Genomic DNA, 25,991 nt, shown 5'->3' on the forward strand with positions numbered 1-25,991 from the left:
TTGCATTTGCAATACGGAGCAAAGTTGTCGTTGCACCTCGAGGAATAAATAGTAAAAAAGAGTGTGGAAACCGGTGGAACAGGCTCTTATGTGAGCATCAACAATGTGTCTCGTATATGGTATCACGTCATTCACCGTGTATTTCTTGCGTTTTTTTCGTGATAAAACGTAGTTTGGAGACCTCATCAGGGATTCCTCCCGGTGAAAGATCTTGTACTGTGTGACCCCCCCCTGTCTCCGGTCAGTCATGTAGTGTGAACTGTAACGCCTAAAGACAGGAAGTTGTGTAGTGTGAATGGTACAGCGATAATAGAGTGCTTATTTTTAACACTAAAATTATTAATCACAAAAAAAACTACAGTGAACTGGAAATATGAATGCCAAGTTCACAGTAGCCAAATTTTTGTTTTGTGCACTGAATCAATAAATAAATGCAAAACAGGAACACTGTTTTATTCTCAGGTTTGCATTATATACGGCCATGTTTGTTCCTGTTAGAGCTGCAGGTCTCTCTCCGTCTTTCTCTCTGTGTGTCTCATAAGTGAACTGAAAATGCCAATCATGAAAATGTAATCAGCAACTGTTTTGATACTCAATAAATTGTTTAACGATGGCCTATTACGCTCATTTTTAGGTGCATACTTGTATTTTGGGTTTCTACTAGAACATGTTTACATGCTTTAATGTTCAAAAAACACTTTACTTTTTGTCATACCGGCTGTGCTGCAGCACCTCTTTTCACCCTCTGTCTGAAACGCTCTGTTGTGCTCCTGGCCCGCCCAGTCTGCTCTGATTGGTCAGCTGGCCCACTCTGTTGTGATTGGTCAACCAAACCCAACTCTTCAAACTCCACCTCAACTCCGCTCTAACTAGCTTTGTTTGAGGGTGTGCCAAATGTGTTACTTGGTGACATCACCAAGTTACGGAAGAGAAGGCGGGCACTTCAAGCAAGGCAGTGCAGGAGCAGTGTTTCTGTGGGGGAGAGTAACTCCCTTTGGCGTGCACTTTACATGCACAAAAACCTATATTACACACTTAAGGAAAGGGAAAAAGCACAAAAGCATAATAGGTCTTCTTCAAAGGTGCTAAATTTGAAATTCAGAGCATATCTATTGCCTCCACGTGGCTCTCAACATGGCAACGGCTGAGCCGGCAGCTTGCAGCTAACGGCAAAGAGTATAGAAGCAAAGAGACAAAACTTTGTCTTTTCTTGACAACAGCCGTTGCCGCCATTTTGGACTGAAAATGCTTATATTATTTATATTATTTTATTGTTCAACACAGGCCATTTGGGTAGAATATGACAATAGAACAGAAATAGTTTTGTTTTACTTTTGTATGGCACTTTTTAGGCGGACGTTTTACTGGCGTCCGGTAGTCACTTTCAGTCCAAAATGGCATAAGCGTAGCTCTGCTGCTGGTCGCTGATTTTGCAATTGAACGAACAATTGACTTTCACTTCTTATCAATATACGTTCTTTGCTAACGGTGCTAATAGCACAAACAGTGCAAACAACGGTAACAGTGCTGACAGAGCTAACATTGCTAACCTGGGGGGGGGGATTTAGAGGGTGGGCACACGATTTTAAAGACCAAATAAATAATTGTTTATTCAAGAAAGTACTTTGCAGATGAATTGATAATTAAAATAATCCTTAGTTGCAACCCCTAGTGTCCATATACAGTATAGTGACATTACAATAATCCCAAAATGTGGGATCTCTTTCTGTGTCCAAACACAGGTAGTTACTTTGCCCGGGACGCAAAATACTCCCACAACTACACCGGTACCGCTGACGTCAAATCCTTGTTCATCTCACGGGTGCTGGTGGGAGACTACACCAAAGGGTCCTCCAGCTACCGCCGACCTCCTTCCAAGGACGGCGGGGACATAAACTTCTTTGACAGCTGCGTAAACGACGTAACGGACCCTTCCATTTTCGTTGTGTTTGAGAAGCTCCAGATCTACCCCGAGTACCTGCTGCAGTACAAGACCATGCACCCACTTGTTGCTTTATATGGTGCTGCGGCAGTACCAGCACCGGCACCGGCAGCGGCAGTACCAGCACCGGCACCGCCACCGGCAGCGGCAGCGGCGCTTGCACGAGCACCGGCACCGGCACCGGCACCGGCACCGGCACCGGCACCGAGACCATCACTCTATCAACTCGGTACATCAGTTACTCAACCCAGCACACCCTCATACCAACCCAGCACAAACCCATTCAGACCCAGTACATTAGTTACTAAACCAAGCGCACCCCCATTCAGACCCAGCACAGACCCATTGAGCCCCAGCACAGACCCATTCAGCCCTAGCACAGACCCATTCAGACCCAGCACAGACCCATTCAGACCCAGTACATCAGTTACTCAACCCAGCACACCCTCATTCAAAGCCAGTACATCAGTTACTAACCCCAGCACACCCTCATTCAGACCCAGGCCATCAGTTACTCAACCCAGCACACCCTCATTCAGACCCAGTACATCAGTTACTAATCCCAGCACACCCTCATTCAGACCCAGTACATCAGTTACTAATCCCAGCACACCCTCATACCAACCCTTCAGAACATCAATGCAACCCACCAGGGCATCTCCTCTACCTTCCCCAACAAGCCCGCACCCAAAGAAAAATAATTGCGTCATTGCTTAGGGACACAGGTGTAGTGAGGGCAGATGTTTTTTTAATAGTTTAATGACATTAGAAGGAGCTTGATGGTGTTTGCACAGAATGCTCTGGCAACGAGTAGAGTGACTTTTATGCAGTAGTGTCACCAATGCCTAGTTCACACTACACAACTTTAGCCCTGATTTTCCGATCCCAAACAGTTTGTGGAGCTCCCCGACAAAAAAGTCTCAGATCAGAGGCATATCAGCGTTGGCTCGCCTCTCGTCGCCTGTAACAATAGGAACTTACTGTTTGTCGGGGTTCCAGCGGGGTCTTAAAAAGTCTTAAAAAGTCTCAAATCCAATAACCTGAATTTAAAGGCCTAGAATTTATTGGAGCACACCCGTTTCATGTGCAGTCTAGGGAAGTGCAGGGTTTTTCCTGCAAAGAGAATTACGAGGCGGCTGCCTCCGTCAAATTTCTCCCCGCCTCCAGCTTTCAACAAAACTCTTGACGGGTGTCTTCATGGAAAACACTATTTTCTAATAACAAGCATTGCACCTGATGGATTTCTGTCATTTGTAACTGCAATTGCGGCATTACTCCGATGTGTTGGCGCTGTATCATAACCAGCATAGTGAACCCTCCCCGTCTCCGGTCATTCATGTGTGAACCGTAACGACTAAAGACAGGAAGTTGTGTAGTGTGAACGGTACGGCGATAATAGAGTGCTTATTTTTAACACTAAAATTATTAATCACAAAAAAAACTACGGTGAACTAGAAATATTAATACCAAGTTCACAGTAGCCAAATGTTTGTTTTGTGCACTGAATCAATAAATAAGTGCAACACGGGAACACTATTTTATCTTCAGGTTTGCATTATACGGCCATGTTTGTTCCTGTTGGAGCTGCAGGTCTCTCTCCGTCTTTCTCTGTGTGTCTCATAAGTGAATTGAAAATGCCACCAGCGGTCGGGTTGAGCCTCTTAGTGAAATGAGGCAGGGCATGAAAAATGATCAATATAGCTGCTGGTGCTTCCTGTGACATTAGACATTAGGCCTGCAAATCACCCCCCCTCCTCACAACACACACACACACACACACACACACATAGTAGTATACATACACTAGCAACCGCCGCCTGTTGTGTTTCGTGACAGACTGCAGTGTGAATGTGAATATGTTTGCATGTTAAGATGACACATGCACCATGATGTTTTCATTTAATCAATCCACATGCTAAAACATGCATTGCTTTTCGCTAAAGCTAACTAAATCTGACTTTATGCAATGATTTATATTTACTGTATGAACATTAAGACAATTTGTTCTAAACCAGAATACATTTTTCTTTTCCATGTTTTTTACTGTTTGCAGACAGACCACCAAACCTTGGTCCAGATGTACTTGTGCAATGTAAACAATCCTAGCAGAACATTTCATTGAAATAAACCACTGTTGTTTGGATCAAAGAATATTTGAGAGTTAAGTTTAAGGGATAATGTACAGCGAGCCGGTCATTGTTGTGAAAGAATCCTTGACGGGGCGATGCTGCACCCCGACGCAAAGGGGATTCTTTCACAACAATGACTTGCTCGCTGTACATTATCCCGCTTATCACACGGCTACTTACTTAAGAAATCAATATTTTGACACAAAAACAGTACGCCAGAGTCTGACATCAGAGCTGCGCCCACAGCAACGGTCTGTTATAAAGAAATTACAGACCGCAGAACGTTCCCGTCAGCTCTACCGAGCAGTTTTATCATCTTTCAGCATGTTGTTTTGGTTTTGCTGCCCACAACTTAACTGTTTGTTTTTTTAAATCTTGTGCGTACAACATAAAATACATTCTTCAGTTGGTCAACAACAATAATGTCGCTCTGCATCATCAGCTGGATGTTTGTTGCGCTGCCACCAAGTAGCCAAACAAAATCCATTCATGCCGCTTTAAAGCGGAAGTTGGTAATATTGAGCAAATATGATAAAACTGTAATGCCCATTTCTCGCGTAAAATGTTTTCAGAAATATCTTGTAGTGTACTGTTTAGCTGTAAAATTAGAAAGTTTGCTCCGGCTGGTGGGCGGTGCTTGGTATTTCCAACTGGTCTTAACATGGCGGCAAACTTTCTCATTTTTCAGGTAAAAAAATGTGTTTCTGAAAACATTTGAGGAGAGAAGTAGACATTACAGTAACAGAATATTGAATCATATTTGATTAGCGCTGCCTAGTTTGACCGTTTGATTGGAGTTCACGAGTGATTGACAGCTGCTCAGAGACGGCAAGGCTCCAGCTCGGCTCGGATTGGTTGTTTTCCTCCGGTCTGTGAAATCTGCTGCTTTAAATGTATTATTAGTTAGTTGTTTGAACAATAATGATAACCAAACTGAGGTGATTTACAAGCACTGGTGGATACTTTGGTGTTGGTGGTTGAGGACTTTTTTTTCCCCAACGGACCCATGCTGTAAATGGTTGGAGCACTAATCGAGAACATTTATTCCCCTTTGGTTCTAAACATACAGCTCCTTCTGTGCAGAAAAGACAAAGAGCTCTGCCGGTACGGTAGATTACGAAAAGACAATTCCCAGGGTGAAAATGGATTCGGCTGTCACTGCCGCTGCATCCATTTCTCCGCCAGCCGTGCTTCATTATGCATTTGCTGCCCATTAAGATGGAGAGGTCCTATGGGAAATGCAGCTGTGCCCCACGGGATGCAACAGCCCACCCAGTGACAGTAAATATCCACTGACATTAAGCAGCCCTACTTCCTGTCTTGTGTCTTGGCCCGACTGTCTTTTGTTGGAAGTCAGAGCTTTCAGGCCTCATCCAGCATATCAGAAAATCAGTTTATCCTGCATTGCGAGAGCTCATGAATTAAATATGACTCCTTCCCCTTTGTTTGCGTGCACCCCTCCTGGTGTTTGAGGTGTTTATGTTTCTGCTGAGTCATGGTCGTTGTGTTCCAGCTGATAGAAGAATGCTATGGCGTGCAAAAGCCCCGGGGTGAGCGGAAGTGACTCACATCTTTATTTGGCTGATAGCAGGAGAAGTTTTTGTTGAGTTTGTGGTGATTTCAATAACCGCTGAGGTAAGTGATAGATCAATAAGGCACCTGTTGATGAGCGAATTATTAAATGTGTAGAGCAGGTCTAATGTACGACGGTACGACGGAGTATTAGGGCCACATTGAGGGAAAAAAAATAAATCTGAGATTTCGAGAATAAAGTCATAATATTACGAGAATAAAGTCATACATTTAAGAGAAAAAAGTCGTAATATTATGAAAATAAAGTCATATTATTATAAAGTAGTAATTTAAGTGTTATTTTCTTTTTTCTCGTAAAGATATGACTTTATTCTCGTAATATTACGACTTTTTTTCTCGTAAAGTTATGACTTTATTCTCGTAATATTACGACTTTTTTTCTCGTAAATTTATTCTGTAAATCTCAGATGTTTTTTCCCTCAATGTGGCCCTAATACTCCGTAGTACATTTGCACTTTGGCCCTCACTGTATTAGACTTATATACTATATACTAAGACTATAAATTGTGTTACCTTCATCACAATGCTCAAATGTTTTGCGGCTCCAGACAGATTTTTTTTGGGTTTTTTTTCTAAAATGGCTCTTTTGATGGTAAAGGTTGCTGACCCCTGGTGTAGGGTAACTAAATTTTACACTGGGCGTCATGAGGGAAATTCAGCGCTGCCTATTGTGACCATTTGATCGGAGAAGTTTAGTTATCGCTCAGAACACTTGAATTACAATATGCTGAAAGATTATTATGGAATTTTCTGCCCAATGATGCCAAAAACATACTGCCTACTGCTGCTTCAAGTAGCAATTGGGATAATGGTAAATGTGAAAGTACTGTGAAATAGAGACTACCAATCCTCTGAGACTGTACCCTCAATCTTAGTTTCCGTTTTCGTGCAGCTGCTGTATGCAGATGTGTCTTGCTGTGATCGGATCACAACATTTGTGCTGCTCTTTTGGGTGCACAGCCTGAGCCTCTGTTCTTGTCTCAGATGCAACATCTGTTTCACTGATTCAAGAGGGAGCTGGGGCAATAAATGCATTCACAGCAGAGTCGGTTATGTCATGAATTCACGCTGCCGCCAATGAGCAACCACACGGAGGCTCCGAGCTGAAACATGGAGGTGATTCAGGCTCAGATTTGATATATTTGCCTGTAAATGTCCAACTTAATGCTGATGAAATATTACACTGCAGTGTAGCATTAAATGTGGAATTAATTAGTGGCTATCGCAGTCTGTGCTGTTTGCCTTCAGAGGGCTGGAACCTGGACCATAGCTTCTCATTAATTAGCTCCAAACACAATCCCAGGATTTGTGCATTCATTCACACAGTTATCCATGAATTAATTAAAAGTTTTCTTCATCCAGCTTTGTGCTTATGATCCTGTTGTGTAATGTGTTGACTGCAGTGTCATAATTAGGCTCTGTATGTTCTCATCATTAATCAGACATATTAGATACCCAACAAACTTCTGAAAAAACAACATACAAAAGACAAATCACAGCTTTATCAGTCTGCAGTTTAAAGAAATTGGCTTTTGACCACATGGATTGTACTCTTTCAGGGCAGCAAACTCCACGATGGAGCTACTCGGTGGCATCACGGCTGCAAAGTGTGGGTTAAAAGAGATTGATGATGTTGTGATTACACCCTGTTACATCAGTGACAGCCGTGGGTCGACATGTTCTTTGGTGCCTCAGTGCCGTCATGAAATATGTACCTCTGCTGATAATAGCCTGACAGATATCTCCATCATTTAACGTTCCAGTGATGTTTTGTTCATTAACTACAAAAAGGTAGTACAGTAATTGGTCAAGTTATCGCGTCCGTTATAACAAATGTGTTTTCAGACATGTTGCCTATTTACACATCCAGCAGACACCTAGCAACTAGGGCTGTCAATATTTAACCGCAAATTTATCACACATTTGTTCAAAATGTACCTTGAAGGGCAGAAATGCATAAAGAAAAGAATACAGAAATAAATACGTTTTTGGAAAATAAATAAGGGGTGAAATCCAAAGGGAGAATTGTTCAGAAATAGACAAATAAATAAATAAATAAACACATTTAAAAAATAAATATAAAATAGATAAAAATAAATAAATGCAAAAATTAATTAATTTAAAAATTAATAAAAATAAACAAATAAATAAAAGGGAAAACTAAACAGAAGAGTAAATAAATAAGGGAATTAATAAATAAGTTTTGGGAAATAAATAAGGGGTGAAATGCAAAGGGAGAATCTATCAGAAATAGACCAATAAATAACTAAATAAACACATTTAAAAATAAATGAATTTAAAAATGTATAAAAAATAAACATAAATAACTAAAAGGGAAAACTAAACAGAAGAGAAAAATAATTAAGGGAATTAATATAAAGATAAATATAGAAGCAAATTGAAACAGAAATATTAATTTATGTAACATGTTATCAATAAATTAATTAATGGCTACATTTATTTTTAATATTATTTTTGATGCATTTAATGACATATTTATTTATTTATTTATCGAATCATTTATTCGTTTTTTTGTATTATTTTGGCAGGTCCCGTCCTCCATACAATGCTCCAGTATGTTCACCAGCTAGTCGCTAACTAGATCTGTAAGCTGTTCAGTGGGAGGGTAGAGGGTTAATCAGCTTTTCCTATGATAGTCTAAATGAGAAAAATACCGCTATTTATAATAACAAAAACAACTATATTATATTTAGGATTTTTTTTTTTAATTTAAATAAAAATACATTTTAGATATACATCTCAGAGGGATATGGCAAATAAAACAAGAAAATAAGTATTTAAATAGTATTACATTTATGTGATTCTTTTTTTAAATTCTTTTCCTGCTTAAAATTTGATTCCCCTTTTTACTGAGAGATGCTCCCACAATTTCCCTGTTGGCCAATGAGCATCATGGACCGACTGCAGTAATGAAGGCACAACACCCCCCTCACGTTCCCCAAAAATAAATAAATAGAAAATAAATGCAAAAATAAATTAATTTAAAAATTTATAACAATTAAATAAAAGAGAAAATTAAATAGAAGAGTCAATAAATAAGGGAATTAATATAAAGATAGATGCATTAATTAATTAATTAATAGCTACATTTATTTTTTATATTATTTTTGCTGCATTTAATGACATATTTATTTATTTATATTCATTCATTTTTCATTTTGGCAGGTTCCGTCCTGTCAGCTATTCAGTTGAAAGGTAGAGGGTTAATCAGCTTTTAGTCCGAAAGGAGAAAAATACCACTATTTATAATGTATATATATGTATGTATATATATGTATATATATATATTTATATATATATATACATATATATAAAATTGATCTAAAACATATTTTTATTTCATTTAAAAAGAATATCCTAAATAGAATATATATATATATATGTATATATATACATATACATATACATATATATATATACACATACATAAATATGTATATACAATATATATATACATATATATGTATATATATGTATACATATATATGTATATATATTCTATTAAGGATTTTTTTTTAAAATTAGGATTTTTTTTCATTGAAATAAAATAATTTATATATATATATATATAAAATATATATATATATATAAAATTTATCTAAAATGTATTTTATTTCAATTAAAAAAAAAATCTTCAATAGAATATATATATATATATATGTATATATACATATACTTATATACACATATTTGTATATATATGTGTATATATGTATATATATACATGTATATATATTCTATTTAAGATTTTTTTTTAATCGAAATAAAAAAAACATTTTGGATCAATTTTAGATACATCTCAGAGGGATATGTTTTTTTTATGGGGTTTATTTTTATTATTATTTTTTTTTTTTATTCTATCTGTGAATTATTTTCCTGCTTCACATTTGATCCCCTCTTTTTACTGAGAGATGCTCCCACAATCTCCCTGTTGGCCAATGAATGAGCTCCATGGACCGACTGCAGTAATGAAGGCAACTACACCCCCCTCATGTTCCCGGCATGCATTGTGGAAAGAGAGAGAGAGAGAGGAGAGAGAAGAGAGGGAGGCTGAGGAGGACTGTGGACCTGAGCGCAGAAGAAGAAGCAGCAGCATCACTATCATCAGAAGAAGAAGAAGAGTCATTATCAGACACTTGCTCATCACTGACAGCCGCTCAGGTAAACCTTAAATTGCGCATTTATCTCCTGCATTGTTTCCTGCTTTTCATTATTAGTATTCATCCTCGGATAAGATGTAGTTGTCGGTGTTTTTGCTGTGTCAGGCTGCTGGTTCTGACAGCTTGGTTGAGGAACTACAGGAGGTTTATTGTGTTGTTGCAGGGATTCCCTCTCTCTCCATCTCTCTGCAGCCTCTCACTCCATCTCTATTCATTATCAGGTGGAGGGAGGTGGAGATGTAAGTGGGGTAGTATCTATTTCATCATTATGACCGAGGATTTACAGAGATGCTGGATTATAAAGTCAGTTTACTGTCACAATAACACACTGTGCATCCTCTTTAGAGGTGTGACACTGGTGCAGTAAATTAACACTAATTAAGCTAATTATTCTTTGATTCAAGATTCAAGAGTTTTATTTGCACCTTTACGTATAAGTAAATAATATGTCATTAAATGCAGCGAAAATAATATTAAAAATAAATGTAGCGTGTGACATAAATTGATATTTCTGTTTTAATTTGCTTCTTTATTTATCTTTATATTAATTCCATTATTTATTTACTCTTATGTATAATTTCCTTTTATTTATTTATGTTTATTTTGTATTAATTCTTTTAATTAATTTATATTTTTTTAATCTGTTTTATGTTTATTTTTAAATGTGTTTATTTATTTATTTGTCTATTTCTGAACGATTTTCCCTTTGCATTTCACCTCTTATTTATTATAAATAATATGTCATTAAATGCAGCAAAAATAATATTCAAAATAAATGTTGCCATTAATTAATTAATTGATAACATGTTTATGTTTATTTTTTATACATTTTTAAATTAATTTATATTTTTTTAATCTGTTTTATATTTATTTATTTATTTGTCTATTTCTGAACGATTCTCCCTTTGCATTTCACCCCCATTATTTTTTTCCCAAAATGTATTATTAATTCCCTTATTTATTTACTCTTCTGTTTAGTTTTCCCTTTTATTTATTAATGTTTATTTATTTTTTTAATTTTTAAATTAATTTATTTTTGAATTTATTTTCTATTTATTTATTTATTTAACTTACATTCAGCAGGTGGCCAAAAATAAATTAATTAAAAAAATAAAATAACAAAAGAGTAAATTAGTAATTAGTAAATGAGTAATTAAACTAAACAGAAGAGTAAATAAATAAGGGAATTAATAAATTAATTTTGGGAAATAAATGAGGGGTGAAATGCAAAGGGAGAATCGTTCAGAAATAGACAAATAAATAAATAAACACATTTAAAAATAAATATAAAACAGATTAAAAAAATATAAATTAATTTAAAAATTAATAGAGGGTTAATCAGCTTTTTCACTGACCCCATATTTAGTTTTTTTTTGTCTATTATTTAAATAAACATTACATTTATGTGACTTTTTTTTTTAATTCTATCTGTGAATTATTTTCAAAAGGAGAGACAGTGGATTATAAAGTAAGTTCAATATTCATTTTTCTTTGTAGCTCTTGTTTGTCTTCACCAACTCTTGAGGGGAAATATCTGCTTCTTTAGTGGCTAAATGCTTCATAATGTTCGCTAGCTAGAGGCTAGGTAACTTTAGCTGTTTGTTGCTGGGCAGGTTAATGTACAGTGGCTTTATTAGCTTATTAAAGGTCCCATATTATACTAATTTTCAGGTTTATACTTGTATTTTGTGTTTCTACTAAAACATGTTTACATGCTGTAATGTTTAAAAAAAACCCTTTATTTTCCTCATACTGTCTGCCAGAACATACCTGTATTTAGCTTCTGTCTGAAACGCTCCATTTTAGTGCATTTCAGCAGAATTGCAACGGAATTGCGTTGCTAGGAAACAGCTTGGGTCCATGTTTACTTCCTGTCAGCTGATGACATTCACATAACACAGCAACAGGAAATAAACTAGGACACATTTTAGAATGTTTATGTTTAAAACCGTGAAATGGTCTAAATATTGTATATTTGTGACATCACAAATGGACAGAAATCCTGACGGCTTGTTTCAAACGCACAATTTCTGAATACAGGCTGTGTGTATTTCTCCGTATATTGAGCGTTTTGATACTTTCACAGTATTTATATAGCACTTGAGCCTTCTTTAGGATATAAAAGACATGAAAATTTACCTTTTTACAATATGGGACCTATAAGAACAAAACGGCTGCCTGAAATTTTTTCTCACCCTAAACCTTTATGTTCTCTACTAACCCCTGAGAGAAATATCTCATGTTAATGTTATCTCTTTAGCTGCTAAATGCTCCACTATGTCCACTAACTTGTAAGCAGGTAGTGTACAGTGACCTTTAAGAGCTTTTTTTCGCCCAAAACAGCTGTCTGGGGCTGCAGCAAACAATGCTACTTTAGTGGGCAAATATGCTTGCTTTATGCAAATGTATGTATATATAGGGATGGAATGGTTAACGAAATTCATGGTTCGGTTCATATCAGGGTTTTGGGGTTATGGTTTTCGGTTCGGTTCGGTACATTTATGTTACAGCGAGGAGGTCATGTTCTGATTTCAACACGCTTTTCATTTATTTGCCAAAAATAAGTTAACAAATGTATGGCTTACATAAAGAATATAAACACTTCTTCATTGTCAAATCTTAATTGAAAGAATAGGACCTCTACAGTAATTAGTGCAAACGAAAAATGCAGCTTTGTTATTTTCATATAAATATGATGTAATTATAGACTAAGGCCATCAACATAAGTTGAAGCATAAGCTCAACCAGAACTTTACTGAAAAAAGAAAAAAAAAGAACTTTATAACATATGTCTCAAGTCCCTGATCATCAGCTCGTAATTGAAAGATTAGTTTTTCCACTCAAAGTGCAGTATTTGGAGGAATACGGTTGGATTTCTGTGGCACTGTGTTATTTAAAAATAATAAATAACTATAAAACACATTACAGGGATTGGGCTGTTGGAATCACTGTGTTGCCTAAGTGTATAGTGCGCCTCAAGTAACGTTATGTTAATCATATGCTGAAATCCAGCATCCTCCACGACTGCATGAAGCTGCATATCTTTCATTATAAACCTCCCCAATGTTGTAGTTATGTTTTTTGCCCTGTCTGAATCTGCATGTAGAGGATGTTTAAATACTGTGGGGAGAAGGAGTTTGCCTTTCCTACCCGAAGTGTTGCCTCTAGCATAAACCACGCGTGTCGCACAGTGCTCACACACAGTCGCCGTTTTATCCACCCCTTTTTTCCCGTCATTTTCATAGATGACACTAAATCCGTAATGCTCCCATACAGCAGAGCGAAACGATGCTGGTGGATCCTCTAAATGTACTTTATCGTGTCTACTCGCCACTTCCTTAACTGACTGACAGCCGCACTCTGCACTTCATCCGTGAAGGAGGCTGGGTCACGCTTCATCAATGCGTCATATCTTTGGGGTACAACACACACAGTAAAATCTGGTCTGCAATCGCCGAAATTGCGCCAATAGCAACGCACGGCCGCAGCTTCAGTTACACTGCGTATGTGTTAAACCCCGTAACTCAAGACCCATGTCCGCCCGTGTCCCAGCTTCCTTCCATAGGCCTTGATTACTAGTGTGACAATAAACAGAGCCTAACTCTACATGAAAAAAATACACAATCTGCCTCATAACTTATTTCAAATGAACCGAACAATTCATACACGTCCCGAACCGTGACTAGCGAACCGAACGGTTCAGATTTTTTACCTGATATTTACCTGATTTTTACCCATATACTCAAATCATAACATGGCAAACTGCAGCCCAACAGGCAACAACAGCTGTCAGTGTGTCAGTGTGCTGACTTGACTATGACTTGCCCCAAACTGCATGTGATGATCATAAAGTGGGCATGTCTGTAAAGGGGAGACTCGTGGGTACCCATAGAACCCATTTACATTCACACATCTGGAGGTTAGAGGTCAAGGGACCCCTTTGAAAATGGCCATGACAGTTTTTCCTCGCCAAAATGTTGCGTAACTTTGGAGTGTTATTTAGCCTCCTTCACAACAAGCTAGTATGACATGGTTGGTACCAATGGATAACGGATAAAATGACCCTAGCTCCATATACAGTGGATGCTGTGTTACAGCTCAGCCCTTAATATTGATGATAATGACGCCATACTGCAAAATAAACCCCATGAAATATTAATCAGGCAATCGGGAGCAAGGCAAAAGAGTTCCCTCTATAACCAGTTATCTATTTTGTCTCCCAACAGATGCCCTCAGCATGAAAGGCAGGCAGGCTGCAGCCACTAATTATCCCCTTTTTCTTCTGGTGGAATGATTAATTGAAAAATAGTGTTGACCTTTCTGTCCTTAATCAGCTGGTTTGGTGCTTCTCTGCGTGCATTCAGACCTCGTGGAGAAAAGTGTCCAGTTTGTGATGGGAGGAGACTTTGATGTGGAAACAAGTTGTAGTAATGTGGGGGCTGGTTTGTTGTGAATGGAGCTTTGAATCAATATGCAACTGATGCTGTGTACATGGAAATGATTCATCAACCGCCTGTTAGTCATAACTTAGATATGAATGGACTGGATGTGTTTTGTATTAAGTAGGGCTATTTTGAAGTGCTGAAAGACAATATTTTGTTGTTCGTTATCTTTAGAATTCTTGCATTTTTGCATGAAAATGACAAAACGCATGAAATCTCTGCCTATTTGGCTCGTCCCACTGATGCGGTGAGTAACGTCTGGGTCTTTCCCGAGCTGAGATAAGTTGTTGCTTTTAGCCCGGAGGTTTCTTGAGTGTGTCAGGAGTGAACCTGTCTAACCTCTGGAATAGTCCAGCATGTACAGGGAGAAAGAAAGGTCCGAGGTCATTTCTACCTCCTGGTCTCGTCGCCTCATTGTCTGCGCGTGAATACTAATGTGGCGTCTGCAGTGGGAAGTGCGGTGAGGTCACTGCGCGGTGACTCGGCTGTGACTACTCGCCTCACCAGCTCGTCGCTGCTGCTGCTGCTGCTGCTGCAGACACTCTCGCAGCGAGCTGAGACTGTTGTGTCGCCGAGCACATTCTGTCACTGCAGTCGTCAAGGTTCACAGTTAAAGGATGACTTTCTCATTCCTTCTGGGTAGTTCTGCAAGTGCAGGGAGCAGCAAGATTCTCAAGGTTTTAAGCTGCCTTGTTGTTAATTTAGAAGTAAATCTGCGTGTGGTGAAGTATTGTAGTCGTAATTATGTCCCCGTTATCTTATTATGTCTCGTTCTGGTTGCACTTACGCTTGAAAGCGCCTGTAAAGTCAGTGCGAAATAGAGGCAGTGTACTGAAAGCATTTCACAGCACTGAAATCAACAGCCTCAGCCTAATAGTGTCTTCACAAGCTGGCATTTTACAAGTTTCGCAACGGCTGATTAAAATAAGCCGCGGGCCTCCACACAACCTCCCACAACAACTCAACACCATCTTCTGTGGAGACGTCTCGCCACGGCATAGCTTTAAATATCTCTTAAATTCATGCCATTAATGAAGTTTAAGATATTGTTCTATGAGTATAATCCACCTCTGATATGACGGATGCTTCTCGCAGATCATATTTGTGGAAAAACAGCCTTGAAACATGCAGCAAAACTTAATTTGTGTTCTGTTACTTCCCTGACTATTGAACACTTGCGGTTTGTTAATCAGCCTTAAAGAGTTGTCCACCCTCAAAACATTTAATTAGGCTGGGATTCAGTGATTAGTTTTAGTGCATCACGATATTCTATATTGTAAGGAAGAATTGAAAGGATTCATGTAGGAGGAAACACTAAATATTACCGTTTTGTTGACGTCTTCTGGCACAAAATTGACAGTTGTTGGTGGTCTAGAATTTAATTTTATTCCACTACTGCATACATTATAGGTAAGTGTGGACAATATACACAATACTTATGATTATGAACACTTAATATCAACTATCAGCTATTCTTATGATGATAAGTTTAAGCAAAAAAAACATGTCTATTGCCACTTTAATGTTGAGATTATTGATATATGACAGTTTGTTAGAGGCTCTAAAGAAGCTTTTGTCGTGACATATTTAGCCTCTTAGTTCACTCCTAGTAGCAACACTAAGCAGAGTGCTAGACACACGATGATGAGTCATAATGTTACCATCACTGTTCCCTGAAAAGTAAGAGCAGAGCGTTACGTAGTTGGACTTCTGCACATGCAGGATCATAAGTAAAATAAGGAGCGGTTTGCCAAGAGATACACTAAAAATAACAAATAATCTGTTAAGCTGCAAAGAAGTGTCACACTGAAGTTAAAACAGACAAGAGGAAAGACAGGAGAAAAACTGGTATGAAGCCTCACAGTCTCCTTTTAACTGAAACACAGCTAATAAGCCCAACTAGGCAGACGAAAGCACTGAACAGAAACAGAAACACAACCATGATTTCATTAGTTTTAGAGCCCGGAGCCAGAATGGAATTACAAAAGAGGTCAAGGAAATACATTCGGAAGAGAATAAGATTAGATGTTATGGCAGTGTACTTATTATATTAAGATATTTTCTGTTTTCTGTGGAGATTTTGGACCAATTGGGTCACCAAAAAACATTAGGGTTCATCCTCCGGGGACCATGAATATGCATAGCAAATTTCATAAAATGCTATGGTTGCACCTGGTCGCAATTGGTGCCTTACAAACTTGTAAGCTTGTGTTTACAACGTGGGAAGTCGTGTACACATATGTGTGGTGTTCAAGTGGTAAAGGTGTGAGAACACCGCTGCTAAGCAACGGAAATATTAACTTTGCTGTCAGCGTCTAGAAGCCACAGAGGCTAACAATTGAAAGAAATGCAAAGACATAATGACAGAGGAGAAAGATTGGGTTGTTGGGAATAACAACATTTTTCTCAGACATATTATAAAATTACGAAGAAAAACAATATATGACTAAAATAATGATATATTCACTTATTTTGTACCAAAAAATTATGTCAACAAACACGTCACAACTTGTAAACTCTGAGCTTTCAGGAACTTTCTACTTACGAGGTTGTGAATACCACAATAGGGGGGCGTTCATATGGACTCTTCTCGTGAACATGGTAAACAAGACCCCATTTGTAGGCACCATATAATACGGAATATCTGCTGTAGTAAAAGTGGCACAAGGATGAAGGGAAGGCTGAAGCACGTAGGGAGAGAGGACGGACCTGCCGGCCTATATGTATTCATTTTTCCGTTGTGGTTCTTCAGCACTTGTACAGATGTAGGATGTGACGCTGTGGTCTTTGCAGTATTTGTCCCGCCCTTCCTCCACTGTGATTGGATGGCTGGGTCAAAAGTGACAGTGACGAGCGCAGGGTTTTACCCAAAGTTTTTCAACTCTCTGTGACCAGAAAAAAAAGTCCAAATTTGCAGCACTCAATGATGATGAAAAAAAGATAAAACATGAACATAGCAGTTGTGATGGTTGCTTGCTATTCCCTACGGTTGGCTTGTCAATAGCGCGGTGTTGCAATATTGCAGTTATTGCGACAGCCTTACCAGTATTAGTACATATAAGTCAAGGCGAAAAGGACAGGAAATAGGTATAGGTATCATCCTCTGGAGACCATGAATCTTTGGTGACAAGATATCTATAAACTATAATATATGGTAACCATGGCAACGTCTCTGACTCCAAGGGAATTTTTACTGTAAAACTGCGGGTGGTAATTCTCATGAACATCCATCTGGCAGCGAGTCCCACATGGTTATTTATAATCCCCCAGAATGCCCTGGGGCAGGTTCATCCCAGCGTTTGGTCCGTCTGCTGTCCCACCTCTATTTAATTTCATTCTCCTCACATTGACTTGAGTCCAGCGACCCTATGCTCCAACCAGTTACACTCACAGCCCCCCCATCAGATCAGACTGTCATGAATAATAAAAGCCATGTTTGACTGCTGCACAGCAGGGAGACTCATACCCTCACACTATCCCTTTAAGCTTACCAGTGTTGGACAATGACTGTATGTGTCTCGGTGGTGGGTGTGAGGAGGGTTCTTGTAACGGGCAGGCTACATTGAACTCGTAACCTTTCACGGAACGGCTGCTGCAACGCTACGCTTCCACTATAATCAATGAAACGGGCTACACCAGGCGTGAGAGCAGCGTGGAAGTGGTGCCTATTTTCCACGGAGATCCACTCTACAAACGTAAAAATAGGCCAGTCTTCTAGTTATATTTTTTACGTGCGTTGTGCGCGGACATTTAATACAGAAATGGGTCTCCCTCTGTGTGTGTTGTAATCAGAGCTTCTCTGTGCTTTGTTGACATAGCCGGGCTGGCCGCGTATGCTTTTGGTGCGCGTTACCTCACGGCCCCTGCAGCTGATCACGTCATCCCGACCATCGGCGCTGTTAGGGAAGCGTAGCACACTGTTAGCTCTGTCACCACTGTTGCTGTTGTTTTCACTGTTAGCGCTGTTGGCACCATTAAGCCGCCGGCTCATCCGTTGCCATTTTGAAGCAACAGAAATGCTCCCAATCTCGCATCTCTTAGCACCTTTAAAGATAACAGAATGTAAGTGTTAGTTGTTAAATTATATGAAAGTTGCCTGAACGTATCCCTAGAATACAAAAAGCTGTGGGCATCCCTACCCCTTTACCACCAATTTCCCACACAAAATCAACATCTGGTGTGTTTGCAGTTACATTTGAAAACACATAGTAGTCATTATTGCATAATTTGGTCATGTAAGGTGGGAAACAGCAGATGGAGTGACAGCACTGCATGTTCTTAACTAATTAGCCAACAATTCTAACAGGCTTTGGTGTAAATTCACAGAACAGCCATCGGAATATGTGATAGATTCAGCAGATAATCAGGATGCAAAAAAAATGAAAAAATAAAAATTGAGACCAGCAGGAAGGAACTTTAAGCTGTGCCTTCATCAATTACAATATTTTTAAAATGTTGAATAAGTATCACACACACTGTACACCAGCAGGGGTCCCAGAGTGTGGTGTGGCATCATCCTCCTCTTCCCCGTCATTACAGAGAAAAGCCTGTGATTACTGCTGAGCCAAAGTCTTTCCTGCTGTTAGAGGCTAAGGACTTTTCTAATATTTTTTCCTTTACACACTGCTGACTGGACTACTCATCAGCTTCCAATTATAGGTTTCTGTCAGGGTGGAGTGCAGTCTGTAAATATTGAGCATCAAATATCATATGACATTACAACAACCACGTCCTTTCTATTGCTTTTTATAGTTAGGCCCCAACAGACTCTTACCACACAAGTATTAAAAAGGACCTATTATACTTTGTGTGTTTTGGCATACCAAACTAGCCGCTAGGCAGGTATTATGTAGGGCTGTCAGTCGAATTTTAATATTTAATCGCATGATTGTCCATGATTATGACTAAGATTTGTCAAGTATTTAATACTCTTATCATCATGAGAGTGGGCACATATGCTGCTTTATTCAAATGTATGTATATATTTATTATTGGAAATTAATTAACAACACTAAACAATGACAGATATTGTCCAGAAACCCTCACAGGTACTGCATTTAGCATAAAACAATATGCTCAAATCATAACATGGCAAACTGCAGCCCAACAGGCAACAACAGCTGTCAGTGTGTCAGTGTGCTGACTTGACTATGACTTGCCCCAAACTGCATGTGATTATCATAAAGTGGGCATGTCTGTAAAGGGGAGACTCGTGGGTACCCATAGAACCCATTTTCATTCACATATCTTGAGGTCGGAGGTCAAGGGACCCCTTTGAATATGGCCATTGCAGTTTGTCCTCGCCAAAATTTTGCGTAAGTTTGGAGCGTTATTTAACCTCCTTCCCTACAGGCTAGTATGACATGGTTGGTATTAATGGCTTCCCTAGGTTTTTTAGTTTCATATGATAGCAGTATCTTCTTTATAACTGATTCCGCTACAAACTTAAAAATCGTAAGTTGCGTTAATGCCTTAGAGAAATTAGTGGCGTGAAAACGAGTTTGCCTTAACATGTTATTATCGCGTTAACTTTAACAGCTCTAGTTTTAATATTCAGGGTTTTCTAACTCTGCAGACCTTTTAAGTGCACAAAAACTACATAACACACTAAAGGAAAGAGAAAAAGCATAATAGGTCCTAATTACGTGGATAACCCACAGTGCTCTTTCACTTTCCTAACAAACTTGTCACTTATATATTTGCCACCAGGCTAGGAGTCACAGAGTTTGGGGTTCCCGTGGTTTCCTCCCAGTGTGGATACACTGTAGAGAGAACTAAAGAGGAAAAACCCTTAAAGGATCTAAAAGCTTCGGTTGTGCTCAGGCACAGAGAGAAAGCAGCTCATCGGGTGTTGAGAAAGTGGGGAATGTGCCAGCGGGGTAAAGATAGTGATTTTCAGCAGACGGCTCCTTATCTGTCCAATGGCATCGAGTCGTTACAAAGAGGGATGAGCTGGCAATCAGAGGCCCTGTGACTGTAATTGCCACTGCTCGTCTTGTTCGTCTCTATTCTGTATTTTCTAGCAATTTTCTATAATTTGACTTGAGCCCTGCCGGTTGACACATATACATGATTTCCAGGGGGAAGCCCCTTCACTCTGTGATAGGATAGACTGTTCAGCCCGGCTGCTGGAAGGCATATTACATCTCCCATTTTGGTGTTATTCCTCACGACATCAGGCATCTGTTGTGCTGAAACGCCCTGAGGCAAAATAGTGAATCCTCAAACTCGAGAATTAAAGGATTACTCTGAAGATATACTATCTTTTTTTAATTGTTTTCAACAAATGCCATGTAAAGATTCAAACAAACAATATTGTCTGTGTAGCCAAGCGCTCACCGGCTGGGGTGGGATCCCGGCTCCGCGGGGTCGGGTGCACCACCGGCCCGTCTTGCCCGCACTGTCGTGGGAGTGGAGCGTGAGCGTGTGCGATAGGACCGGAAAGATGCTTGTGCCATACAGTACTGAATTCATAAACATATTTATATATTAAGAGAGTCGAGGAAAAGAAATGCTCACCCCCAGAGGGTTAAATAACTTCATGTAATGTTAAGAGGGATCATTCGTAGTGACAAACCCTCAGAGATGTATCACCACTCTGCAGTTCATTTCAGCTCTGTGGAGCATTTTAGCATCTTTCAGCTCATTGTTTTGGTTTTATGCCGCGCAACTTTAATGTTTTGATTCACTCTCACTGTATGGTAATGCACTCAGTTTATTAGGAACTCCGTGCTGAATATAATCTTACCTTCATGAAGGTGATAATAATAACAATCATTTTTTGTCAAAATTGTTTTAGAGAGGTGTTAATTTAACTTTACGGTCATTTTGGAGGTTTGTGGTGCTGTTGGAGGTGTTTCTAATATTTTGTCTACCCTCATTGATATAATTGGGGGTATACTCCATGGCCTCTGTCATGTAGCTGCTGACCTCTGACTTCTCTCTGGAGGGAGGCAAGAGAAAAGAGAATTTCCCCTTTGGGAATCAGTGCAGTTCTGGGAACATGATTCCACTACTACTACAACAGCAGTTGTGATCAGGAGATATTCTTGCCTACAGATGCTCAGGCAGAAGCTACAACTTTCACTCTCCATGAAGACTTCCTGACGGTGGCTGTCTGACTACATTAACTTGTCAAGATGAAACATTTGCCCCACATCCTTTTCCTCCTGCTGACGGCTTGTTAGACCCTCATCCCCTCCTATAACTACAAAAACACCGCCGCAAACACCGGGCACATCGGCCTGGGACGTGAAGCCTCAATAAGAAATGCGCTTTCATCTCATCCGAGCTCCATTTACTACGAGCGCGCCCTAGTTTTAATCAGGTTTAAGGGGTTTCTTTTCCCCTCCGCTAGCATGCGTGCTCCGGTGCAGTTTGATAGCTAATCTGTTTGAATGTCTCTTTTCTGCCACGCTGTGTTACATAACTTGTTTCCAATCTCCCAGCGGGCTCTATCTGCTTTACAAAGAAATGAGCTGTGAATCACGGCTCCAACTTTGCATCATCACTACTGTGTCACTGAATTATTTGCCATTGGTTTCGGTCCCACCCTGTGTGGGTAAATTAATCTTATGCAAATCAGGTTTAGCATATTCATAGCTGTTCCAAAAATCACCTTAGTACACCTTTTCAATATAACACCTTCCTGAGCTTGACACTTGTTTTCCATCTCAGCTTTGCTAATTAGTGTGAACTTCAGAAAGCAGAAAAGCATCACGTTTAACTATTTCCATCTGAACTAAATTTATATGTGCCACAAAATTTAATCCTGAGTGTTGTAGCTTGTTAAATACTCAAATTCTTCAGCCAGATAAAGGCTGTTCTCATACACCGTTCATAGGTATACCTACGAAAAGTAATGCACTGTAACTCACATTTATATCCCACAAAATCAATTTGTTTGTAATCCATGTAATCGTGAACCAGGAAGTATAAAGAGTGACTAAAGTATCAAAAAACACCAGACTTTTGCCCAGGAGACCGGTGTTCGTATCCCGTGTGAAACCAGAAGTCAACGTAGATTTATTTGTCACAATATTTCCATACTTAAATTACCGGTATGCCACTTCCGTAGTTATTGTAACCCGAACGTTGACTTATTTGTCACGTAACTTCCGTACTTACTTAAGTACGTAAGTTTATTTTGAAAAGACTGTATGCATGTAACGAGTGGAAATTGACACCTGTTGCTGGACATTTGTAGGAAAATGCATAAAAATTAGCAGCTCTTCGTGAGATACACAAACCGTTTTGTGAATATACGTTGTGTGATAATATGCTTATGTTATTTTACTCACTTGAGAAACTGTCTGAAAGCCACAGTTAAACAGCATCTGTCTGCATACATAGATTTTTTTGGTCACTTGGGGGCAGCGCAACAAGCTGTAAACACAACGCTGACATATAATCACCTTCTAAAGTTGATATGATGAATGTGTTCAATATTCACTCTCTTCTTTTTTGCTCTATTTTGGGTGTCCACCAGCTCCTGAGGGAAATAGCTGTCGCTTAAGCTGCTAAATGCGTTCACAAGCTAGCTTTTTCTGTCTGTCGTTAGATGCTGGGCAGGTATATTACAAATATTACAACTGCGGCTGGAAACAAGGTTTATGAGAGCGGTGAGACCTGAACAGAAACAATTAGCCGAAGGATGTTAACACTCTCTTCAGAGCTGAGTGGAACTGCAGAGTTCGGTGATAACTCTCTATGACACCTTTCCCATTACATGTGGTCATTTTTTTCCTTTGTTAATATAAGAATACTAACTAATGAAGCTTTAATTACTTTTTTCCCCTTAAAACAGGATGTTATAAATAATCAGCTATGTACGGCATTATAAAACTGATGAACAGATCCTCTCTCCCTTCCTTTGTCCCCTGTGCAGGACTTCAGGCATTCTTCCCCCTCACCTCCTCTGGCCTGACGGACCCACCAGCCCATCACCATGAACTACCTCCGCCGGCGCCTGTCAGACAGCAGCTTTGTGGCCAACCTCCCCAACGGCTACATGATGGATCTGCAGAGGCCGACCCCTCCTGGCTCATCCACTTCCTCCACCTCTAACCCTGCCTCCCCGGCCACAGAGAGGCGGCAGCCACCGAGCATCCCGCCTGTGGCCTCCAACCCAGCCTCGGGCACGGGCACGGGCTCGGGCTCGGGCTCGGGCTCGGGCTCGGGCTCGGGCTCGGCCCCGACTGCGGGCGCAGGGGGCTTCCTCAGCTCCTTCTCCAGCGTGGTGAAGAGTGCTCAGATGGCCCAGAACGTCGCTGCCGCTGCGCATGCCAAATCAGCAGCAACAGCAGCTGATGGAGCCTCAACGGGAAGCAGTCAGCCAACTAAACCCGTCATACGCAAGCCCAAGATCCTGCTGGTCATCGATGATCAGCACACAGACTGGTGAGTTGACATGTCATGGTATTAGCGTGTGTGTGCTGGATGTTTTCTGAAAACTGCAGCGTGTAGAAGAGAAATCATTTAATTTTTTTGCTCAAACCAGTTCTTAGTTCAGCAGAACTCAACAGTGAGTTATTTGTTTTCGCGTGTCCCAGTGCCAAAATCGTTTAGGGTTCATTTAAAGTTTAGCTCCCTTGAAAAATCCACAACGGATTCCAAAAACCAATGAGCATCTTGGCTCACTCGCTATCTTTACTGACTGGAAGTAACATCACCGCTACTGCTACATGAAGCGTAGCGAGAGTATTATCTGAAAAATACAAGATGACAGCTCGCCCTTTGTTTTCAAAAGGTTAGCATGTTTAAACTGAATAAGGGGCATCCTGTTTCCCCCCGGGAATCTTTATTACATACAATATCTGACAATTTGTTGTATTTCATAAGTCATTTAAAGAAAGGAAGTAAGTGTATTTCCCAAAATGTTGAACTAGTCCTTTAACGTGCCGTTTTGGAAGCTACTTATCAGTGTCAGTGAGCTAATTAGACATCAAAATTATCGGGAAAAAATGTGTCTGAGGGGTGAAAAGTTCACACGAAGTACTTCTTACCTTTTCTTTTTTTAGCTCCTGCTAGATCAAAAACATTCGTCTGGTTCGGTTTTGAAAGGAGCGAAACGTCTTATTGTTTATGATAGACTCGTACGTCCTTGGCTTTTGCAGGCTTATACCATGGCTGTCATGGTAACGGGAGGAAGGTCCTTTCCTCTGGAGACAAATGAATGAACTTTAATGAGAACAAATGGGTTCATCTTTCAGCAGCAGCACATGCACGCATGTTAGAGGCTGATATGTGGCCGTCCTTTGCCGCACGCTGTAGAGGAATTGATTTCAGTCAAGACATGCAGCGACCTGGTTTATCATGTTTGTCTTACTGAATCAATAACCCGCTCTTCCATTTCATGAACTGTTATTTTGTCGCCTGACATTTGCTGTTAAATCGACCTCGTATAAGCTGTTATTAGCTATTTCCAGCCCTTTGAATTTATCTACACAATTAGCCGGGATCATTATGTGCCGAAGCATCTGTATCTCAGGCTCTGCTGGGAGATCAAGCCCGGGTCTAAAAATGATCACTAAATTAAAGCACCCCCGCTGACAGCCGCGTCAAAAGCGCCAAGATTGCTCTCACTGTTCTGAAAAGCCAGGCGGCCCTCTTTTCTTTAATCCAGCTGGCTGAAATCCCAAAAGGGCTTCGTTCCTCCTCAACATCCCAGTGTTTCTGAAATGAGTCGACAGAGGATCATCCACCCTCTGAGGCGTCCAGGCTCATTCAGACTCTCTGAGGGACCATCCTCACTCATGAGAGAACAGCAAGGGGTTTTTATTCACCTAAACAAACTCAGTTACTTATACAAAGAGAGAATAATGGAGGCTTTGACAAATGGTTGGCTGCTTTTTCGGCACCAAAAAGAAAGTGGGATTTTATAGAGGGTTAACACAGCAACACCTGTTTAATATCATGCAATCCACTGCAACAGCCCTGCAGTTAATCCTACCTTTGTTGAGACTGTGACTAAATACAGTTGATTACATTTTATGGTCATTTCCAAGGTCATAATTTGTGGTGATGTACTGGATTGTAGACTCATTCATGTAGACTGTGACCTGATGCACCAGATGGTTTGTTACACAGAACCATCTGAGTAGCCGTCATAAAAATAGAGCCGTGATAAGTGAGTGAAGTTGTTGCATATAGTGTTTGTAATGCTGGGTGTTCCTATAAAGCAAACTACTGTCATCTCTATGGCTGGATTAACCCATGAGGGTGCCACTCACACTGCTGGTAATGAAGTGGTTGTTGTCTGTAACATGAATCCAAGAAAGATTCACTTCATTGTTTGATTTGTAACTCAGTGTGTTCCTTTTTTGGCCGCTGCGTGGCACTGTTGTTCAACTTCAGCTTCACAGAGAAGCACTCCTCAGGTCCTCATGCTGTGATATTTCTGTGTAGAAGTGAAGGTCTTTGGCCAGCAGATGGTGATGTGCGACAGCCTCTGAGGTTTATATGAAACACTCCTCTGCTGGTGAAATAATCAGCACTCTGCACTCGTGTCTGAGCTCACAGATGTTCTGTAATCAACAGCAGCTCTTCTCAGTCAAAGCAGGGTGTCAGCCACAAACACGAGCTGAAATACTCAACGTCACACTGAAATGATTCTCATATAAATGCATGTTAAGCTCCATTAAGACACGTTTTCAGGATTGATCTTGAAGTTTAATATCCAAGTCAAGGTTTCCCATTGCTATTC

The 25,991-nt window shown here is 39.8% G+C and overlaps 2 protein-coding genes across 3 annotated transcripts in view; both read left to right on the forward strand.

Moving 5' to 3' along the window:
- Positions 1-1,519: 1,519 nt before the first annotated feature.
- Positions 1,520-4,092, forward strand: LOC119482410 (DNA-directed RNA polymerase II subunit RPB1-like). The gene is made up of 2 exons (XM_037759867.1): positions 1,520-2,364; positions 2,470-4,092. The coding sequence occupies exons 1-2, from the start codon at positions 1,712-1,714 to the stop codon at positions 2,657-2,659; spliced, it is 843 nt and encodes a 280-aa protein (XP_037615795.1). The 5' UTR covers positions 1,520-1,711; the 3' UTR covers positions 2,660-4,092.
- Positions 4,093-9,519: 5,427 nt separating this feature from the next.
- The window catches only part of LOC119482690 (synapsin-3-like), a 112,594-nt gene continuing 96,122 nt past the window's right edge, over positions 9,520-25,991 (forward strand). Inside the window, exons 1-2 of one of the 2 annotated variants that reach the window (XM_037760491.1) lie at positions 9,520-9,846; positions 23,175-23,686. In XM_037760491.1, the coding sequence (XP_037616419.1) occupies positions 23,235-23,686 (452 nt within the window). In that variant the 5' untranslated portion in view covers positions 9,520-9,846; positions 23,175-23,234. The remainder of the gene's footprint in view (positions 9,847-23,174; positions 23,687-25,991) is intronic. The other variant, XM_037760490.1, reaches the window with a different exon arrangement.

The sequence above is a fragment of the Sebastes umbrosus genome, chromosome 23 (genome assembly GCF_015220745.1).
Source record: "Sebastes umbrosus isolate fSebUmb1 chromosome 23, fSebUmb1.pri, whole genome shotgun sequence".
NCBI classification, from domain to species: Eukaryota; Metazoa; Chordata; class Actinopteri; order Perciformes; family Sebastidae; genus Sebastes; species Sebastes umbrosus.

Excerpts from the sequence above, each read along its gene's own strand:
- LOC119482410 (XM_037759867.1), top strand. The coding sequence starts at position 1,712 with ATGTGGGATCTCTTTCTGTGTCCAAACACAGGTAGTTACTTTGCCCGG. Across the intron at positions 2,365-2,469 it reads GACCCATTCAGACCCAGTAC|ACCCTCATTCAGACCCAGTA; the intron begins ATCAGTTACTCA and ends TCAACCCAGCAC.